At 43.9% G+C, this 17,335-nt stretch overlaps 1 protein-coding gene across 4 annotated transcripts in view; it reads right to left on the bottom strand.

Annotated features, from left to right (window-relative positions):
- Nucleotides 1-17,062, bottom strand: part of AKT1 (AKT serine/threonine kinase 1) — a 73,940-nt gene extending 56,878 nt beyond the window's left edge. The window contains exons 1-2 of one of the 4 annotated variants that reach the window (XM_065684109.1): nucleotides 16,849-17,062; nucleotides 9,835-10,011 (exon numbers count right to left, since the gene is read on the bottom strand). In XM_065684109.1, coding sequence (XP_065540181.1) covers nucleotides 9,835-9,880 — 46 coding nt within the window. In that variant the 5' untranslated portion in view covers nucleotides 9,881-10,011; nucleotides 16,849-17,062. Of the gene's footprint in view, nucleotides 1-9,834; nucleotides 10,012-15,206; nucleotides 15,260-16,372; nucleotides 16,825-16,848 lie in introns of those variants that run through there. The other 3 variants (XM_065684108.1, XM_065684111.1, XM_065684110.1) reach the window with 3 other exon arrangements.
- Between the last annotated feature and the right edge of the window lie 273 nt (nucleotides 17,063-17,335).

The raw sequence follows: 17,335 nt of genomic DNA, 5'->3' as shown, positions 1-17,335 counted from the left end.
GACCTTGAACTACAATGATCTCCGATGCAAAGAAAATTTTAAGTTGAAAAACTACTATCCTAGTCCTTCACTGCTTGAAACACATCACCAGAGACAGTATTAAAGCAGCAAAACCATTTTTCTATTACAAACCATGTAAAAAGGCAAGATATCTTTTTTTTTAATAATTACTGAAGAAAAAGCCATGATTAGTGGCTTTTAATGTCCTAGTCTAAAGCATGGTCTTCTCAAGATGCTGCCAGACCAGCACAAAGAACACAACAGAATGACTTGATTACTGAATTTATAGTAGCAAAGGATTTATACCCTATGTCAAGAAATCAACTTCCACCTATAAAACTCCTTCCAAGCCCCACAACCAACATTACCACCATAGATTATCACAAATGGATTCCAGTCTGCTCCATGCATAAACTTGCAGTGGAAAAATAAACATATAGTTAAACCTACGCAACTACACATTTAAGTCAAGTCTTGAATTAATAAATAAATGCCACCTTTTCTCTTGGTGTTCCCAAATTTCATTTCTACTTAAAGAGCATAGGAGGGAAAGGAGACTGCATGATCAAAAGTTAAAAATTCAAACAACAAAACCCCCCAAAAAATCTGCATTACAGAGAAAACACTTCCATTCAGTTAACTGACTGCTCTTTATAGAAGGTTTTTACAGACCACAGACAAGGGCAAGATTATGTATGACAGACTAAAAAACACCAGTCCAGGCAATCCATGCCTGGATGCCCTGAAAAGCAACCAGCAAATAAACGGTGGTATTCACACTTTGCAGCTATGAAGATGCCTCACAGTGGATTTTGAACTGCTTACCAAACGTGTTCAAGGGTGTAACTTGTTACTGACACTCCAACTGTGAACCACCAATTTAGGCGTAATGGCAAGAATATACAAAATAGTGTGTACCCCTGTATTTCAGGGCATAAACCCTACTTAGTGCAAATATTTCCCACACCAGTGTAACTACATCATTTTGAACAGGGTAGCATTACAATGGCAGCCTTAATACAGCATGTACAGTCTCCTGTGGGTCCACATGGCAAAAAAATCTAAGTATTTTTTCTCTTAAATCTTGAGATTTATTTTAACTCAAGTTTGCTGGATAAAGAAGCAGTTCAATTATAGTTTTGCTTGTATGTTTCTATTAGCCATTAAACCCATCAAGCCTCTCACAGCTAATGCAAGTTATCCTTTCCTATCACTTGCTTTCTGAAGTGTAATAAGGACACACTTCTTGATCAGCAGATCCTTTGACACAATTGCAGACATAGCACAGTATACTGCTAAGGCTAAGACTTCAAAGAATTATTTTCAATCCTCTAATTTTTGAGATTTTTCATCAGAAGTAATTAAATGGCCCTTTTCCTCCTCCTGAGTCTAAGCAGCGAAGACGGCACACAGGTGATGTTTTCCAGTTTTTCTCTATGTCATTAAGACTAGCAAGCTCCTCTGCTTCACAAAGGGACAAAGCTTTCAAAATCTTGTGACTTCTACAGGTGAAAACTGATTTATAAAGCCACCATAAACATCGTAAAGGCTGCACTTAAAATTTGAGAATTAGCAGTGATTGCCCTAGGCAGCCCTGACCTCCATCAGCATCTGAAGTCCACCCAAGTAACACCACTGTCAATGTCATGAGTTTGACTCTTGTAGCAGCGCAGTTAACACACATCTTGAAGACCTTTTCTAGGAAGACAGGCTGAGAGACTTTATTGTAGCCTTTGAACATGTAACAGGGGCTTGTAAGAAAGACTGAGAGGCCTTTTAACAGACCCTACAGTGACAAAACAAGGGGTAACGGTTTTAAACTGCAGGAGAGTGAATTTACACTGCACATATATAAGGACAAAATTATTTACTATAAGGGTGGTGAAACACTGTGAGATGTAGCCCAGAGCAGTTGTGGCTGCTCCATCCCTGGAAGGGTTCAAGGCTAGGTTGGACGGTGCTTTGAGCAACCTGGTCTAGTGAAAGATGTCCCTGCCCAGTGCAAGGGGGTTGACTAGATGATTTTTAAAGATCCCTTCCAACTCGAACTATTCTAAGACTAGAGTTTCCTCCCAGAACAAGTTATCTCCTACAAAGGCTGTGGTTCACAACCATCATAAAACCCACTTCTCTGACATGCATATTCTGTGGCCTTCATTATGAGTATATTAATAGAATCATAGACTCATAGAATAGTTAGGGTTGGAAAGGACCTTAAGATCATCTAGTTCCAACCCCCCTGCCATAGGCAGGGACACCTCACACTAAACCATGTCACACAAGCCTCTGTCCAACCTTGCTTTGAACACCACCAGGGAGGGAGCATTCACAACTTCCCTGGGCAACCCATTCCAGTGCCTCACCACCCTCACAGTAAAGAACTTCTTCCTTATATCCAATCTAAACTTGCCCTGTTTAAGTCTGAACCTGTTACCCCTTGTCCTGTCACTACAGTCCCTAATGAAGAGTCCCTCCCCAGCATCCCTATAGGCCCCCTTCAGATACTGGAAGGCTGCTATGAGGTCTCCACGCAGCCTTCTCTTCTCCAGGCTGAACAGCCCCAACCTTCTTAGCCTGTCTTCATACAGGAGGTGCTCCAGTCCCCTGATCATCCTCATGGCCCTCCTCTGGACTTGTTCCAGCAGTTCCATGTCCTTTTTATGTTGAGGACACCAGAACTGCACACGATAATAAAGGATAAGCAGAGAAGACTGATTTGACAGCCCCATAAATGATTCAGATGCTGCACTCCATCTCAATATTGGCTTGAAATACACATGAACATGCACAGAACCACTGATTTCACAGTGTTTTTCCAAATGCAGTTCACCAATGGCCTGGGCTTTGGACTGCACTTCAAAATACACTCTCCTGACTCACCCAGGAGACTCAGGAAAATAGTAACTGACACCGTCTGCGATGATTGTTTACCTCTGCTGTTCTCAAATATGACCACGCACTTTCGAATAAATTGACAAATTTCACAATACTATTTGACCAGCTATTTTTTTCACATTTTTTGGCTCAACTTGAAGAGGTGAGAGGATAATCCCAGAGTTCCATAACATGTATTCTAACTGCACTCAGTGTTGGTCTTCATTATTTCCCCCTTTCAGTTGCAGTAAATATTTCTACCAGCAGCACACTACTTCACACCTAATATGGTGCTATTCTTTCTCCATTCTTTTTCTTCCTCTTTCCTCACAGTTTCCTGGTTTTTGTTCCCCCTATAAGAGGCACATTGTACCTGCAACATAATACATCTGAAAATAATAATCCCTCCTCTGTCTTCCCCCCATGAGAGATGGCTTTTTAAAGAAGATTTGGCTCAATTTTTTTTTGTTAGCAAATCAGTTACTTCAATAGGTAAAACAGGGGAAAACACAAGACTAACAGTTGGATTTTTTACAATGCTGTGTCTTTTAAAACACATTCAAACTAAATGCTCAAATGTTAAGCAAATCCCTCTTTCCAATACGTTATAAGGTTTGTTCCTGAAGAACACTGAGACCAATCACCACTGTAATTTTTAAGGGAATTATTAGTAACATAAACATAAAAGTGGATAAAAGGAAATACACTACATGTCACCATGTCCCGCTCTCAGAGGATCAAAGTCCTCATCAGTTTTTTCAGACAGTAAAGTCTAGGGCTAGGAGTGCTAACATAGAGCAAGTTCAGGCAGGGGAAGCAGCAGGCACATGCAAGGGGTGCAGATGCTGGTGCTTAAGCAGGGGGAACACCAGCAGGGAATGCTGGAAGGGAAGGAAGCTGCTGGCATCCACACAGGGGCTACAGGGGAAGATATTTTCAAGTGAGGACAAGGCACCGAATTTAAAATGCATGGCACAGCACCTTGCCATAAACCACTCCTGCAAGAGCAACAAGCTAGCCTCACTCTCTTGCTCTCTCTTTACCTCAAACCAGCATACTCATTTAGTACTTCTTTCTTCCTAAATCCAAACCTGATGACTTCTCAGTTTGCCTACTGAAAGAAAAAGAACAGAAAACCCGTATGTGAACAACTTTTTGCAGAGGCCTACCTTTTCTTTCTCGAAAATGAAGGAACCATGAAAAAGAGGATGAAAGACAACGCAGGCAGTTTCTGCACGATCCACTGCATCACACATTCCCAAGCTCACTTTAACAGGGCTTGCAACGTCCTAGATCTCTCAATCTCAGATCTCTTTTAACAACAAGTAACAGTAATTTATGACTCTACCCCACCTTTAGAGATAAAATTGAGACCTTGTTTGTTTCTCTTCTGATGTACAACAAAACAGAATATGAAAGTAAACTTCCAGGACTGACATAAATAATGTGGGCAACAACATCTGAGCTCTTCCTCTTTGCCATTCAAAGCGAGAGTGTGCTTGGTGTCACTCCAGACAGTCAGTTTACACACACAGCGAAAAACATCTAACACAGCTTGACTTCTCTAAAGAACTGAAAGTATTTTGCAAGAAAGTTGGGGAAATCGTTGGAATAATGATTCTTAGGGAGACATTTTTACTGGGGGGAAAAAAAAAGGCAAAGAATATTTGGACTTCACCCTTAAAAAAAAAATGGCTTAAAGAATGGGTTTTCCTACACAAAGAAATGTTCTGGAATAAAGACTTTTCTAAAAGGACACTGGAAAGGAACAAAGATGGTCAAAGACTTAAGTAGTCTGCTCAGTGGAAGGAAGATGAGCAATCTTCAGGCTATGCTATCTCTTTCAAAGATGTAGTACAGTATAGTTATAGTGTGCTAGGTAATCCTCAGCATCTGACCTTCTCTGTCATCCAAAGCAGACTTTTTACAGTACAATGGGTCCAGCCTGTTTCCTATGATCTCTCCACAAATAATTGCATCAGATGAGATTTACCCTCCAAAAGTCAAGCTGACTAGCCATTATCAGCTCATATTTCTCCAGATGTTTTGTGATCTCATCCTTTCTTAATGTCTCTAGCATCTTGCCTACCACCAAGGTCAGATTTATTGGTTGACTATTTCCTGGTTCCTCCCCAGTCTCCTTTTCCCAGAACAGGACAAGCAAAAGGAAAGCAACTGAGAGCTAGCATTGCAAAACTATTGCCCCTTGTGTTGAAAAAGAGACACAAGAAAAACCACAAACTGACACAGCTTATCTTTTGCTTCCAATAAGAGTAGCAGCAGATTTCCCTATAAACCCAACCCTTCAGCTCTAGAAGTAGCATCAGCCTCTTTCCCTCTGTTACAAACTTTCCCACTCCATTCTTTGTTCAGTCCCTATTTTGCTTCTTACCCTGTCCTCTTCTCCCGTTTTAACTCCAGAACAGCCATGCCCTCTATAGCTGGTATCTTCAAAGTGTCTTAGGAACCTCTGTATCAAGTGCCAAGCTACTCCCCTGTGATATCATGAAAGCCAGACTAAACCGAACCTTGAAGGTTCTGCCTACACAGGTCATCAAGAAAGTGCACTGCTATGTTCCAGAGACAGACAGAATGCAAAAAAGGGGAAAAAAACAAAAAAGCACCCCAAAATAAAACACACACAGAAAAAGGGAACATGGTGAGAAGAGAAAAGAGAAGAGACATGAAGAAACACAGCAACACAAGACACCCATTGGCTTAAAAGAGTTAACTACTGGTCATACCTCGTAAGATCCTGTTTTGATTCATACTAACAGAATACTGAAAGTATGAACCTCAAAATAGCAAAGCTGAAGTTCACTATGATATTCTGCTAGAGTAAATTAAAAGGCCAACAATCAGCATTTAATTCCTGGGTTCTATTTTACATACAGATCCTGCATTAATTTTATGCAATGAAGCTATAGGAAGACAAATCACAATGGACTAATAGTTATTTATTAGGATGTCTTTATCACTCCATTTCAATACAGAAATAATTCTTCAACAACAACAAAAGTAATAACTTCGTAAGTGGAATAAGTATCTTTTGTGTAACTTCTTATTTAAGGACCTCTACTAATTTCAATCAGCTTGGAAGCCCGACTGCCAACCAGTCAAATAGTGACCTGAAGTCCACACAAACTGACACTGGTTTGCAGGGTTAAAATTACTGTGCAGCGTTTATACACAATTTAACAACAAAAGCAAGAAGTGGCTTCACAGTTGCTGCTAAATATTAATGGATGAATACATGGGTCTCTCCTGCTGCTTATAATTGCTTCAGAATTCTCAGAGTGAGAAATTGAGATTTCTATTTCCTTTTCTAAATGTCAGTGTACATTTTCCCTCCCCCTCCTTCCCTGCCTCCAAAAGACTCCTTTTTCCATACGAGTTTATGTCCTAATAAGAAAACCGGACATACTAGGGAAGACAGAGATGACAGAGTATCAAAACGCACAATCCCTCTCTTTGTTAGCCTCGCAGAAAGACTTTGCAAAAAAAAAGAAAAAACAGGATGAAGGCTGAAGACAATAGAAGGACCTTTATAACCAGGGACCAGAGCAGAAAGATGCAAGAAACACAATGAGATCTTTAATATGGGTCAGTAAAGCAAACAAAATACACTCAGGCATACCTCTTTTACCCAAAAAGTTCCACCACACACAATCAAATTCAAGGATACCCATGACATACATCCAGAAAACCTATAATCTCAGGACTCAACAAGCAGCAATTTGGTCAGATCATTTTCTCCTTCTCCCCTCATATTCAATCACAATTGTAGTACCTCTGCATTGATCCATTTCCCCCCTCCTTTCCCACTTAACAAACCTTCAATGTAACACAACCAGAGACTACACACAATACACCAAATCTGAGTTTCTTCACATTTTCTACATGCGTGTTGAGCTCTTCAGCCACACAGTTATGCAGAGTGGATAGTATTTTAACTACTGTTTCTGTCTTCACACAAGAGTCTATCGCCTCACTGTGATTACAGTAACAGCACCGAGCACTGCCAGTGAGGAAAAAAAGGGAAAAAAAAGAAGTTCATTCATTAATTCTTCTATTTCTGCCTGGTTGAGGTTAGACATGTCACAGAGATGACTCTGGCCCCTTTACAAACATCTGCGCTACTGGAAGTCAAGCTTCCTTTAAGTGACTGACTTACAGAACTGCCAAGAGCTCTCGGCCAGGCAGCGATGTTTAATTTCATTTCTCCATTCGTGTTTTTAATCTTGGAAACAAAAACAGAAATTTAAAGCATGCCGACAGAAGAAAACAACCCCACAATTCTAGAAAGCCCTGCTAGTTCCCTGCCAGGCCAAAACACCTGCTTCTGCTAATGATGGCTTTATGCTTATATACACCTGCCATCCAGAAGGGCTCCAGAGCACTTTGCAGCCTGATTTATACATACACAAATCATTAAAACCACCAAAATTAAGCCACTGCTGGGGTGAGATGTAGCAACTGTTTAACTGCACACAGCTATTCTGTTCAACTGCTCTTGACATGAACTGAGAGCCACCATATCCAACCAAAGCTACGGGGGAACGTTAGGTAAAGAGAAGATCATTGCCCAATCTGGATTTTGGCCAGTCACTACTTACATTTGCATGTGGAAAGCCCTAGGATCTTTAAAGAACACATGCAGTACAACCTTCAGTTTTATAAATGATCCAAAAGACAAGCAATATACATTTCCAATATCTAAACTCCTCCTTTAGCAGTCCCTCCCTGCAGTAATTACTGTTTATGCCTTAACTTCAGAAGCTCACAAGATCAGACATCAGTTTTGGAAACATCCTGTGGTTGAAGCACTTGATCTTGCAGAGCCAGCAGACTGATAGGGTCTGGCAATAAATATAGGTGATTAAAAAAACCCCAAAAAGTTCTTTACAAAACACACACACACAAGTGGATCAGTTTCCCCCACAGCCACCTCCAGCCAAAAAAAATAAATTTGTCGACTGATCCCAAAACAGCTACAAAAACCAAGGGAGTAACAGAGCTCACACACTGGCAAGCCGAGGAGAAGAGACAGCACTGCTTTCTAAAACACTCTTTGTATGGACAATGCCAAATTAATAGTTGCAAAATCAATGAAGTGGAATGAAATAGGTGTTATCACACATACCAGGAAAGTAAAAAGGCACTAGGAAGCAGGTTAAAAAGATTAGGAAACCTGGCATTCAAAACCAGGGCATCTTTTACTAAGACCTCCTCCAGAGGTCTTCTTACTTGAAAGCAGCTTTATTGCAACCCTAGAAAGAAAGAAAATTCAACTCTCAAGTGTAAATACAGACAAGTCTGAAATACAACATGACTGTTTCAAAGTTTCAGACACTTCTGCCTCTGAATCATCCTAGAAATACAATCCCACTTTCATACTTTTCAAAAAAGATGTTTCTTCCGCAATTTTTTGTACAGTGCTCCTGAAAAGAACAAAATAGTTATTTTTAAAGTTACAGGTAAGTGCAGAAAAATTGTAACAATGGGCAATTAAAAAACCCTCAGCCTAGAACATAATTTATAACTAAAAACATCTCTCACACATGTCTCATTTGAAGAGTTTCTAGATTCATAAATGAGAATGAGAACCAAAATTCAGTGTTTCTTTCTCCTGCTTTATTCAAACACAGCATAACTCTCAAATGTTATCAGAACAAGGCAGACTTGGTACAACAGAATTATCAAATGAGTTATTTAAATAATGAGTGAAAGGCATTTTTAACTGAAATAAACCAGAACAAAAACAAAACAAAAAAGTAAACCCCAAACACACACAAAAAAACCCCCAAACACTCCACAGAAACAACTTTATCAAAACATTTTTACATCAAGCGTCAGATGACTTGACAGTTTGCTAAACCAAGCTGTGTATCCAGCTGTTAGAAATCTTTTCACCTTTTAAAACACAGATTATCAACATTTTCTGAACTCTTAGAAATTTCTTACGACTGCAGAAGAACCATCAGCCTTTATCAAAGTTACGGTAACATATTTCCCTTTTCTTCCAGAAAAATTATACACCTTTGCACCTTCAGGCAAGTTGTTGCAAACCCTCTAGAAAAATCCTGAGTCTGCAAAACCATGCAAGCTTTCCTACTGCTGCAGCACACAGATTCTGTTCTTGGTCCAAAAATATGATGATATTATGGAAAGTACCTAACGTTGCTCTCTCCTTTCCAAGTAACAATCACAGAATACAAAGAAACGGGTAAGTAGCTTATAGAAGCGATGCTGCAGTACTCAGAAACAAGCACCCCTCTACCCCCAGAAAAAGAACAAACCCACCATTTGGGGAATAAAACATTTAAGAATACAAAAAGCATAACGGTACCTTGTGACTACATTACTTCAGTTTTGCCACCCAGCCAAGAATAAAGACTTTTTATGAAAATCAAATGCCGTTAGTGGTGCAACAGAAATGTACAGCATGCACAATCTCATGGCTGGCCTTCCCATCTAGGACACTGGTACCAAGATCGGTTCAAACACGAACAAAATAGCACATTTTCTAGCAAGTCTCTGCAAGAACGCAGCATTGCTCACAAAACACAGGCGTATTTTTCACTGTTCAAATGAAGATTCACCTCAAGACAATTCTACCTTCTAACACAGAAAGAAAAGCTACAGACCTACATATAGACCAAAATAATTTGCTACAGTTTAACCTTTAACACTCTAAGTAGCATCTCCTTCAGTTGCTATCTTTATCACCATTTTCAAAGCAGTTAAGAGTTTTTGGTGAACACACAGACATGAACACACCCAAAGAAAACCCCTTATATGTGTGTCTTCTCAAACCTGAGAGCAACTCACACACGCTCCTTATTTGCTATTTCCTATTAGGGTGAAGAGGAAAATAACAGACTATTTCAAGATATGCTGCTAGAAGACAGATGGCTGCGCAAGAGAAAGTCTGCTGTCCTAAAGGGAAGAGACACTTACCTCGTTTGTGAAGCCACCCTTCCTTCACTATTGCTACTTCATTCATAATGGCAGGAATGTCTCTTGAAAAACCAGTTTATGCCCAAAGATCACTCTGTTGAAATTCCTGAACTCCCGTAGGAGGCTTCACAAAACGGATGGAAGTTTCTTTTCTGTTTTTCTCCTCCTCAGCTATTTCTAAAAAGATCAAAAGAAGAGTGTGCCGTCATTTTTAAGTATGTCACATGTATAGTAAGGGATACAACAGGGAGTAGCCTTCATTGCTGGGCGGCTGGTCTGGGGAGGTGCGTGTGGGGCATTATTATTACTATTATTACAAATCTTAAATAAGGGTTGTAGCTCTTCATGAAGATTTTTATATCTTGGCAAGTGGAGGTACCAAAATATGTGCTTGCTAAAGTCCTGCTCCTTCACGGAGCAGGTTGGTCACAGTCAGACTCGCATCATCACCACACACTATCTGGATCAGAGGTTGCGCAGACCTTGCCCAGCAGACCTCCAACTTCCTTAAGAGTACCTCACTCTTCATAACAACAAAAGTTCTGAGATTTAACAAAGTCCAGTCTTAAGTATTTCCCGGTAGGACGACTTCCAGAACCTCTTCTGGAAGGTTTCTCTACAGTCTGATGCATAGCAGTCTATCAACTAGCACACAGTGCATCTTGGGTATAAAACTCTGACAGTAAATATTCCCAAGACTCTGCTACAGATTTTTCTACCTTCGGCATCATCCTGTTAATCCCCCTCAGATCTCCAAAACTCCTCAAAAAGTGCCTTCTCTCACATTTGTAACTCCTGCTTCCCCTATTGCACTTCCCCAAACATGCCTGCAGCTTGCCATTGTCTTCTTGCAACGAAAGACACCTAAACACAATTTAGGATTTTTAGCCCTCTGGTTTATGAGAGGCAGTTTCTATCTAAATAGCTCAAAATTGCCATATCTTTTTGAAAACATGTCTAGCTCATGGCTGACTACCACAGAAACATTATTCGCGCTCCTCTCCCTCATTGAAAGTAATCTCTTCCCAAATGCATTAGCTTTTATTGTTTTCTAAATTGAATCTGATTATTTTTCTTCTTGCAGTACAAATTTTCTGTTTGTTTTTCTTTAATGACGTCTGTGCCCTCCAAAGTGTCCATACTGCAATTCAATTTGGTATTACTTAGGTGATCAAAAACTGTAATTGGTGACAAGTTCCCAGCAATAACCAAGAAGTTTAATAAAACAGAATCCAGCAGCATTTGTAACCCACCACCGAAGACCCGACTTTTACTGGAGTCTCTCTCCAACCAGAAAGACATCACATTCCCACCTAACAAATATATACAGTCTCTGCATGCATCTGGCACGCATGCATCGATTATCTCTGAGCTCGCAGGTGATAGCCATCCATCAGATACTAGATTAAAAAGCAACTAATTCCCCATAACTCACTAAGCCACAACCCTGGATGGAAGAAACAGGTGGTCAAAATGAATCCAACCTAGGACTGAAACCACAGCAGGGACAGAGGGCTCTGTACCTTACATCATCAGTGCTCTGAAACGGGCAGCCTTCAAAGCAATGCAGTGAAGTCTGAACAAGTTCCACCACTGCCAGCAAAAATGGACTGGGAGAAGGGAGGTCACTCCCCTCATATTTTGCCCATGAAATTTTATTGTTTATCAGTATTCCTCAGGCTTTTCCAGTAACACTTTGTTTTCTGTTTTTCCCCCAGAAACAAGGTGTTTAGGGTTTGGGTTTTTGTTGTGTTTTTTTTTTTTTTTATTACAAATCTGATGTATCTCACCGGTTATAATTATCAACTCCAAGAAACAGATAAGATGCTTGCCTAGGGAGGGGAAATGCATGAAAACTTACGCTGGCACAAGAGATATGTAAGGATTCCTTAATTTCATTAATAAAAATGAGAACACCATAGGCTGCAGAATAAAGCTCAGTAACCCACAGCTACCAGAGTTACTTGGAACAAACTCCTTTAGTTCCAGAGCAATTAGGATAGAACCCAATGGACATTCAAGGCTTTCATTCTCTCTTCAAAATTGCATGCACAATAGTCATGTGAGCTAGACTTACTTGTTAATTCAAAAGGAGACTAGACCTTGTTTAGAGGCTTGGTTTAAGCATTGAGCAATTTGCAAACTGTTGAACGAAACTGCTAAGATTGAATGTCTGGAAACGCAACACTTAAGTATGAAAGTTAACACTTCTAACCTTGTGCTGTAACGTAACAGAATGCAGGGACTGTGCAACCTACCTCTGCATCTTGAACTCAGCAATTTAGGTGCATTGAAAAAAAAATAAATAAAAATATCCTTTCCAATAACCAGAAGTAAAAAAAGAAGCTACAAGCCAAACTAGTCTGTATAAAGGACAATCCTATTATTAAAACCAGAAAAAAGCACAAAGGCACAAAATTCTGCAATCTGCAGCTAACTTACTCCAGGTGTTTCTGGGTTAATGCTTGCCAAGATTGCCACTTGGCAGCCTCCTGCTCTATGGGCTAAACTGTCATATGGTAATCTGAATTTGAATGACAATACAGCCCAAAAAAAAAGCAAATCAACAAAAAAACCCAAAGTCCAGAGGAACTACTTTTTCTACGCTCTGTGGTGTCAAGGAAGTTTGGAATGCCTTTTCCCTACAATATCTACCCAAGAAACACTTCCCGCTTGCTACTGCAGCCCTGCTATCATATCTGCCAGTCTCCTTCAAAAGAAGAGGGGTGGTAAAGGGGTATTATAAAGGAGCCATGCACAGGAGATTTAGTACCACAGAACAAGGAAGCAGGAAAACACTAAATGTCTCCCCAGCAATAACCTGCAGCATGAGCTCCACCTGGGTCCTTCAATCAGCTATGCCAGAGCACTTATTTTATAAGGGGGAACTTAAGCTATTTTTAATTCACACTGTGAAGAACAGAGGATCCCTTCTCATTGTCTAACAAGATGTTCATAGACACAGCTCCAACAGCAGCAAACCTGTTGTACCTGGTATATTTTAAAACACACATTCAAGCTGTGCCTAATATATCTGTTTTAATAAAAGACTCTATTCAAGACAGTGGCAACAAGTAAGAGTAATTTCTCGGAATAGAAGAGCAAGTTAACTCCAGGTCAACATACTACTGAAGATGCGTAAACCAGAGAAAGTTCCTTTTCCATAAAATCCTTAGAGGGGAAGAAAAAAAAAAAAAAAAGAGGAATGATTAACAGCCCTCATTTATGGCCATCTAGGAATGGTTCCCAGTGAACAGAGGGCATCTGAGGTAAGTATGACCTGGCTGCTTCAGCCTGTGTCTGCATAGGACTGAATACTGTCAAAAGCTAAACAGCTCTTTCTTTCTCTTAGCCTTCTGTTTGCTTGCTTTTCAATATGTGTTTCTGTAATACCTATTTCAATACCAAAGTATCCTCACAGAGCTGAAGTGGAGTAAGTCATGAATAGCATGACATCAGCATCCTATCACAGTGTTGCTTGTTTTATGCATATATTAATTCCTTAGTGGTTATTAACTTTTTCACAGATAACAACTCACTTCCCTATGCACTGCAGCAGCAAAACCTGCTTTAAGAAATCAGTCAAACCAACCACCCAACAGAAGGTGTAGCAGAATCATCTTTTCTGGATTTGGGAGAGTTGCATTAAGGTTCCTTCTCTCATTCTCTTCTGTTTATTATGCTCGCCTTCTTTTGCCTCTACAAAAATCAAGACATGAATCTGTCCTCCTTACCCTCTATCCAAGATGAAATTTATATTAATTTCTACTCACATCCTGAAGCAGGGTGGGAAGAAAAGGAATTCTTCCGTGATGTTGAAGCAGAAACCGAACCTTACAGGATGCAGGAACCTCCATGGAAATCACCTCATCTTCATGAAGGAGAGGAAGCAAGAGACTGAAGGAGGATGAGACCCATCAACCTCAGTCCTGCCACTGCCTCACCTGGCATGTTAGACTGCATCCAGGCTGTACTAGTTAGCCCAGATCAGAAAGCAGGCTACAGCAAAGCATGCTCCTGGATTAATACTTGGCCCATCACACCACCAGTTACCAATGCCCACTGCCCTGGTATGCACAGTCCTGATGCTCCCAGGACACCCCAAGCTGTAATGGGCATCCTTACATGTTCTTACAACGCACAGCAAGAGAACCAGACAAAAAAGGGATCCAGCTGCCCATGTGTGCCTACCTTGGCCACATGACATTGTCATGAGAAACACAGGAACTGGAGAATGGGGAGTGTATTCAGGCCCATTACATGGGATATCATGAGCAACCCAAGCTCTCTTCCCACAGCTGACCCCAGATCGCAGCGTGAACTCACAGCTGACAGCCAACTGCAGCTGAACATCACAGACACAAAATGTTGGGCTCGAGCCAGCATTTCAAGTGGAGAGTACAGATAGGTGTCTCTACCAGGCCTCGACCAGTGAAGTACATCTCCCATGCTGCACAGGGTGTTTTGCAGGAGCAGCAGTAGTTTCAACATGTTCAAGGCCCTCTAAGCTCTCAGTAGCTTTGCACCATGACAAAGTTACCAAATCTGGGCAGACAGCTTTCAAGAAAGCTTAGAAGGACCAGGTTGTTCCATTTTAATTTGCTTTACAAAAATGCACTGTGGGCCCCAAGTTAGGTGTGGCCACTAGTATTTGCTACTAGATATTTTATAAAAAATGACACCATGTCTAAACTGGTATTTCACAGAAGCAAGTGCAGCTTGTCACATAGACAGGAGGTTAATATTGTTCAGGTGATGGACCAGAGTTACCACATGCAGCTGTCCAAGCTGCAACCACAGCTACAATTTAAGAGGACAAACTAAGCCGCCTATTTCAAAACTGAGTGATGCCAGGAAAGAGACTTCTTCATATCCTCTCTGTCAAAGACAGCGCCCAGACAAAATCCTCTTCATGTTCCCAAACAAAAACAAGTCCTTTTATCGTTTACACTTACACAATTTAAGAACCGTGCTGCTAAGATAACCGTACCGATATGAGATGCATTTAATCAAATTCCATTTCAAAGTTTTTGTAAGAGAAGTTTTGTTCTGTCCCCAGACAAATCAAGCCAGTCCTGAACCTATTTCATTCTTAATCACTTACAGGACATTTTTATAAGACAAGAAGTGAATGTTGGAGCTACAAGTTACTGAGAGCGCATCAATTCTTAAATTTGATTTACCACTGCTGCACACCAAAAAACAGTTCTATAAACCTTGCCTACAATACAAACCCTCCTATTTAAAAAATCAAAGGCAGTTTCACAGTGTCTTTAAATCTGTTAACTCAGACAAATGTTGTGGCTGTCATCAGGAAATTAACTATTACATGAAAGTAATTACCAGTCGTGCAGTATGTCAGTGTTATTTACCTGTAAACAAATATTCTTCTGAATTGTTAGTAACTCCCCTTTATAACTGTATTTTGAAATGTACATCCCTCCTGTGGTATAAATAAAACAAACGAGCAAATCAGAGATTTGCTTCTTATGTGTTAGAGGTGGTAAGAAAACAAAGCAAAAACAGTTAAATACTCCCCCCCCCGGGTGACGGGGGAACGAGGGGGTGGTGGGAATATTAAAAGGTGCAAGCTACATTAACATCAGTAGCGTACTGTCAGTAAAATATGTAAGAAGTCCCAGCACGTTCATATACTTTATTATAATCATGCGTTTTACAGAGGAACAGAAGCAAAAGTCCTACAACTCTCAAAGAACATTTAGGCAACTGCATAATTCCACCTGGAGGGGCGGGGGGGAAGGAAGCTGCACACAGCTCCTGCAGCTCTGCAAAACGCGACTACAAAAAAAAAACCCAGTATCAAGTCCACAAACGCCGCACAACCACCTACACACGCCAAATGCCCACGGAGATAATCACACCCCCGCCGGCAAACACTTAGTGGTCCGCAAAGCGGAGCTGGGCTGAACAACGCGCCTACAGAAGACAAGGGGAGAAAATGGGGGCGGGTGAAGGGGTAGGAATAGGAGGGAAGGAGGGAGCACTTGGCTACTTTACTTGCCCCAGTGTAAGAAATGTCCTCCCGCCACCCCCTTCTTCCCGTGGGATGCTCGGGCAGGTCCCGGGCGACCCCAGCCCCGCCGGCACGGCAGAGCCGCGGCTCCGAGGGGGCCGGGACAGGCCCGAGGGCCGCCGAGGGTGCCCCCCGCCCTCTCATCCACCGCATCCTGGGAAGCCAACAGCTTCCTGCCCACCCCGGGCCCGCCGGCAGGACGCCGGCCGGGGCCGCCCGCAGCCCGGCCCCCTCACCCCTCCACCCCGCCGGCCACCGCGGAGAGCCGCAGCCCCGCGGTGCCCGGGTGGAGCGGCGGGGCAGCTCCTCACCCGCCGTCGCGGCCTAGGCGGGTCTGCAACCACCGCCCGGGAAAGGCGGAGGGCGGCCGCCCCTTTCCCTTCCCTTCCCTTCCCCTCCCGGCCCCGCACAATGCGGCGGGCACAGCGCGGCCGAGCGGAGCAGGCCCCGGCCCCGCCGCTTCCTTTCCCCAGCCCTTCCCAGCCGGGGGAGCGGGTCACTTACATGGCTGGAGCCTGGGAGGAGGTGATGGGAGGGTGGCGGCGGCAGGGGAAGGGAGCCGGGGAAGGAGGCAGGGGAAGGGGAGGGAAGGGGGGAGCGAGCCAGCGAGCGAGCGAGCGGGGGGAAGGGGGAGGCTGGCGAGGCGGGCTCTCCGGCGGGTGCCGAGCGAAGGCCTCACTGGGCTCCCGACAGCCGCCGCCTCCTCACCATCCCCGGGCGGCGGGCGGCGGGGCGGCTCCTCCTCCCCCTCTCGCAGGCGCTCGGCCCATGGGGCTCACACGCCCGCTCCGGCTGCCGGCTTGCCTTCCCCGCCGCTCCGCCTCGTCCCCGCCACCGCCCTGCCTCCGGCCGGGAGGTGGAGGCCGCCCCTCGCCTCGCTCAGCAGCCCCGCCGCTGCCGCCTCCCCCCGCACCACCGGGCCGAGCTCCCGCAGCAGAGGCCGGGCTCGTCCCACACGCGTCTCCGCGGCGCTCGCTCACATCCTCCGGGGAGCGGCCGCCGGGTCCTACCGCCGCCGCGCCTCTTCCCGCCCGCCCCGCCGTGCCGAGGGGCCGTCCCGCTCCGCACCGCTCCCCGGGGAGGGGGGGATCCGCCGCCGGGGCCTCGTCAACCAGCCCCGCCTCGCCGCCCTCGGAGCCCCCCTCAGCGCGACGGGGCAGCGCCCGGCGGCTCGGCCCTCTCGCCGCCCCCCTCCGCCCACCCACCAGGCCGGGCCCAGGCCCTGAGGGCGGCGTTTCCGGGTCCCCGGCGCGGCCTGGCCCCGGGCGGCCCGGCGGCGGGGTCACCCGCTGGGGCCCGGCGTGGCCCTTGACCTGGGCGCTTGGCACGCCGTGCCCCGCGCGGTGTGACGGCCGCCCTTAACCTGGCCTTGCGGGAACCGCCGGCGTTAGGAGCTTGGTGCCCAGAACGTGGACAGTTTACCCCAAAAAGCAGGGGCCCGACCCCTGCGCAGAGGAGAGGCCAGGG

The sequence above is a fragment of the Lathamus discolor genome, chromosome 6 (assembly GCF_037157495.1).
Source record: "Lathamus discolor isolate bLatDis1 chromosome 6, bLatDis1.hap1, whole genome shotgun sequence".
Classification (NCBI taxonomy): Eukaryota; Metazoa; Chordata; class Aves; order Psittaciformes; family Psittacidae; genus Lathamus; species Lathamus discolor.
Note: the sequence above shows the minus strand (reverse complement) of the source record. Positions and strands in the feature narration are given on the sequence as shown.